Source organism: Oculina patagonica, chromosome 7 (assembly GCF_052425735.1).
Source record: "Oculina patagonica isolate OP01 chromosome 7, crgOcupat, whole genome shotgun sequence".
NCBI lineage: Eukaryota > Metazoa > Cnidaria > Anthozoa > Scleractinia > Oculinidae > Oculina > Oculina patagonica.
In genome coordinates, this window is record NC_135764.1 from 3645540 (window position 1) to 3650415 (window position 4876).

The following is a 4876-nucleotide window of genomic DNA, read 5'->3' on the forward strand; positions in this document are numbered from 1 at the left end:
AGTAAATTAATAGCTAGTGAATACCGCAATGAATATCTTCCGCTTTCTTGTCCCAGTTGTACACTGTACTGATGTACCGCCACTTTAATGTGCAAAATGTTTCCACTTAAACGTTTCCCATGCATTAACCAATAACAGGTTTAAAAATTACTTTATTTGTAGCTTTTTCTCGAGAATTGAAACTCGAAATGTTTATCACTTATATATCCCTTTCTCTAACTATTTATACCATGATTTAACACTTATTTAATTCAGAAAATTAGCAGCTAATGGCTGCGGTCACATCTACGACGTAACTAAAGTTTAACTATAGTTAGTCTCAAGTTACGTGACGTCATACCTAACTATAGTTAGTGCTTTCGGTCGTCTTTGCGGTCACACCAATGCAGTTAACTATAGTTAGTTCTGATTAGGTTGTGAATAATTTGGTATTTAAATTATTTCATGACAGCCCTTGCTGTTTATTTGTGTCCAGTTGTTCCTCTATTTTTTCAATCTTTGCACGGCATTTCGGCGTTGAAGAGAATAAAATGAAGTAAGGATGCTAGAAACCGAAGAATTCGAGCTTAATTTTTGCTAACATTGATGATATGTAATTTCTTGGCATGTTGTTTTTCTTGTTTTCCTTCCCTTGACGCTTTGTTTTGCAAATTTATGTTCATCTCGCACGTGCGAAAAGAATTGTCGCATTCTGATTGGCTTTTCGTTTGCAAACTTAAGACTAACCCATGAACCTTGCTTGGGTATAACTATAGTTAACGCCGTCCTAACTATAGTTAGCAGTCTAGATGTGACCGCAGCCAATATCTTGTTTATTCCGCAATGAATATTCTCCGCTTTCCTTCCCTTACTTCGAGAAATATAATTATTGTTCAGTCTAAAATAGGATTATCGATCATTTTTTTTAATTTCAAAATCCCTTGTCACAAGCATACGACGAAATGGAAAATAATTGATTGTAGAACCACAAAATTTGGATTGACTGTTTGTTGCGGGTCTTTTTTATGCAAAGCTCGCTGGTAAACATCAGCGGCTGAGTAAAATGATAAAGCCATTAACTGGTACAAGTTATTTTTCCTGCATTTTCAGCTAATAAAACAAACCAATACTGGGACATTCGTTTGTCGCCTTCAGTGGTAATCTTTGTAAAACTTGATCCGTAGAGGTTGGTTCATGTCGAGTCGAAAGTGTAAAAGTCTCTGGGAGATTTATTTGTAGTCCTTCCTAATATACCGACACTTTAATATTGAAAATGTTTCCACTTAAATCTTTCCCATGCATTAACCAATAACAGGTTGAAAACTGAATTTATATATAGCTTTTCCTCGAGTCGATTAGGAGTTAACAGCGAAGTAGTCTTGAGAACGTTTCATTAAGCCTCAGTTTCGGAAAAACATGCGCTGCAATTTCGGGGAAGAAATTAGAATTCAGTGAATTCAAAACAGCCAATCGAAATCCATTAAAAGTGAAGCCACTTGTCTCAGAATTGTATTTGCAACTGGCCAAATGTTTATCGCTTATATTTTCTACGCTTTAATTGTTTAAATTCCATAATTTAACACTTACAGAATATACTCGGTAAATTACCGTATTTATTCGATTAAGCGCCCAACCTCGAATAAGCGCCCACCCTATAGGCAGGAAAAGTTAATAAGCGCCCAGCCTCGAATAAGCGCCCACCCCCTATACCCCTTCAAAAAATACTGAAGTGCACAAGAGGAGTACTTTAATTAATATTGAAATTGACTAAGTACTACTAAGAAACTTCCCCGAAGACCGAGTTTTCTTAGTATTTTACAGAAACTTTCAATGAACAGTTAAAATTCTGCTTTGGCACATCTTCACGTTTTATTATTATTCATTGTTTTGTTGTAAAATAAACTAACTACTTGCGAGAAATGGTGAAAATTTAATAAGCGCCCAGCCTCGAATAAGCGCCCACCTCGAATAAGCGCCCACTCTCAAGGTCCAAAAATTTAATAAGCGCCCAGGGCGCTTAAGGTGACTCGATCGGATTTTTGAGTGGCGATACCTTTGAACTTTAAGCAAATTGTATGCCACGGTAAACAATAAGGCTGAAAATCGATCAATGCAGCTGTACTAAAGAAAGATGAAAGTTTCGAATGAGATAAGTTTTATCGAAATCGGAGTAACCATAGCAACATAATGACGTCACCACCCATTTTACACGAGACCGATTTTCTTGTAATGGAGGGATAATTTTGAAATAATGCTTCTAGATCTTGGACTTGACAAAGTTTTCTCAACGTCTGCAAAATTTGAAGAATTTTTATGAGAGCGTTTTCGAGAAAATTTTGGATGAAGTTTTCAGGTGCTAAAATACAACAAAAACAAAGCAGTCTTAAAACAGTATTGAGAAAACGTTCATAAGGCGCAATCAAGTAACATTTTGGCCTTAAGTGAATCTTGTACTATCTTATTACCTTGGGAGAAAATCTCAGAGAAATCGTTTCATTTAATCTCTTGAAACATCGGCTTGAATATGAACTGGTATGAAGTGTTATTTCGCTCTTTTATCGAAAAAGGGCTTTTGCTTACTAAAAAGATCGCAAAATAAAAAGCGCTCGATAGAATTTTTTTAAACTTGGCAGTCAAAAAGAAGAATAAGTATGTAATGAAATGACCGATTTTCAAAATAATTGAAACATTAAAAGGCAGTTAATTGTAATGGTAATGGTTAGCAGAAATAAAAAAATCACATATTTAGGTTCTTTAGGCCGGAATTAAGCTATATTTTCTTTGTATGTTCATATACAGACAAAAAAAAAAGCGATTCTTGCATTCAAGAATCGAAATCCTACAACGAAGTGAAACAAAGTTTGTAGTTACAAGGAACAGTTTTCTAATCTCTCTTTTATAGTGTTTGGTTAAATATAACTATAAACTTACAATATTAATTTATATACATATTCAAAAGCGTTTTACATCAAGTTGAAATTACCAAGAGCTAATAGCCTTATTAAAAGGCGGGTGTAACGAAGGTCAATTAAAAGTATAAAGTTGGATCAAACATATACAGGGAAATAAAACTTGCATCTATTTACATCATGAAAATGTTATAAGCATTCTTAAAAAGTTATGTCCGTATCGTTCATGGCGGGTTGCACGGCATGCCGACAAGGAACTCGGAACACAAATTTTCTCATTTCTTTCTGGCGCAAACAGTAGATCAATGGATTCAGAAGCGAGTTTAACATGGCACATGTGCGAATTAATGGCATCAATACCACGTACACTTCAATGTCGACTTCTTTATTCAGTCCTGTGACTGAAAATAAGAGAGTAAAGGCCATTGGAAGAAAGCTGAGCACCACAGCACTCACTACAAACACAGTTGTCTTGAGTGCTTTGCTCTCTTTGGCGAACCTTTCCACTTCTTCTTGTGGTAGCTGTTGAGTTTTGATCTTCTTTTCGTGGCGACGTGTTTCCCGATACAAAATAACATAGGCTGAGGCAATGAAAATAATACAGAAAATTATCGCTAGGAAAGTTGTGAAATTACGCATTTGTAGTATAATAGCATTATTCGATATAGTCGTTATTAGTTCAAATATGATAGTAAACGCCCAAACAGAGATTACTGCCACCTTAATGTTCTGTTTAGTGACAATGTTATGGTAGTTCATAGTAAATTTAATCGCTACAAGTCTCTCGCAAGTAACTAACATTAGATGAAGCAACGAGCAAACAGACAAGGTTCGTAGTAAGGAGTTATGAATTGTAATGGCGACTGCACTGTTAATAAAATTGAAAAGGTAAATTGATGTCCAGGCGATAAACGATGGCTGCACTGTAAGACCAGTAAATACATCAGTTACCGCTAAACAGGCCAGCAAGATGTTGGTGTTGCTCTGGAGTCTTGGTCTTCTTTTCACGGCCATTATCACCAGTACATTGACCAGAACTGTAAAGGGACAAGAGATGCCGTTAATAACGACACTGCTAAAAAAACTAACCGCGACTGGAGTTTCATGTCGTGTGTCGCCCTCGGGGTTCATCTTTGTAACTTTTGAAAAATTTTATGCGGAGAGGTTGGTTGATATCGAGTCGAAAGCGTAATGAAGGTTAATGTCTCTGGGAGATTTACTTGTAGTCCTTCCTGATGTACCGACACTTAAATGTGCAAATTGTTTCCTCTAAATTTGTCCCATGCATTAATCAATAACAGGTTTGAAACTTTGAAAGTCAAAGCCCTTAGCCGGAAAGTAGAGTTATTTGTCAGAGAATTGTATACGCAACTTGCCAAATGTTAATCGCTAATATTTCCCACGTTTGAATTGTTTATACCATGATTTGTAACACTTATATAACTCAGTAAATTAAAAGCTAGTGTATACCGCAGTACCGATACTTTAATGTGCAAAATGTTTCCACTAAGATTGTTCTCATGCATTAAGCAATAACAGGTTAAAAGCTAAGATAATTTAAAGGAGTTAACAGTGAAGTGACTTTTGAGCAGAAGGTTCCATATGCATTAACCTTCATACTTTTTTTCTTTTGATAAATTCGATTACATAAAGTATATTGGGAAAACCATCCACTTTGCGTACAAACTGGGGGAAATTAGCTCAAAGCAACTTGCTAGCTGCGGGAGAGGAACTTTTTGGCTGGTATCAACCTGCGATCAGGAGAGGTACATGTAGAACCTTCTTCGCTGAGGAAGGGCATGATCCCACGCCAGTCTCGTATCATTCTCGTCCCCATAGCCCTTTCGTTTCTCTTAGCCGGCTTGCCAAGGTCCGGCGACAGGTCCAGCTAAGAGAAACGAAAGGGCTCGGCTGGCATTTCTTGGACGTGGAGATCTGGATACCATAATCCCCTTTTTGAGCCCGCGCTTCAACTGGTCCGTAAAACT

The 4876-nt window shown here is 36.8% G+C and overlaps 1 protein-coding gene across 1 annotated transcript; it reads right to left on the reverse strand.

Moving 5' to 3' along the window:
- Nucleotides 1-2905: 2905 nt before the first annotated feature.
- Nucleotides 2906-4033, reverse strand: LOC144661690 (melanocortin receptor 4-like). The gene has a single exon (XM_078522495.1). It carries the CDS (start codon nt 4017-4019, stop codon nt 3090-3092), a length of 930 nt encoding a protein of 309 aa, XP_078378621.1. The 5' UTR covers nt 4020-4033; the 3' UTR covers nt 2906-3089.
- Nucleotides 4034-4876: the final 843 nt, after the last annotated feature.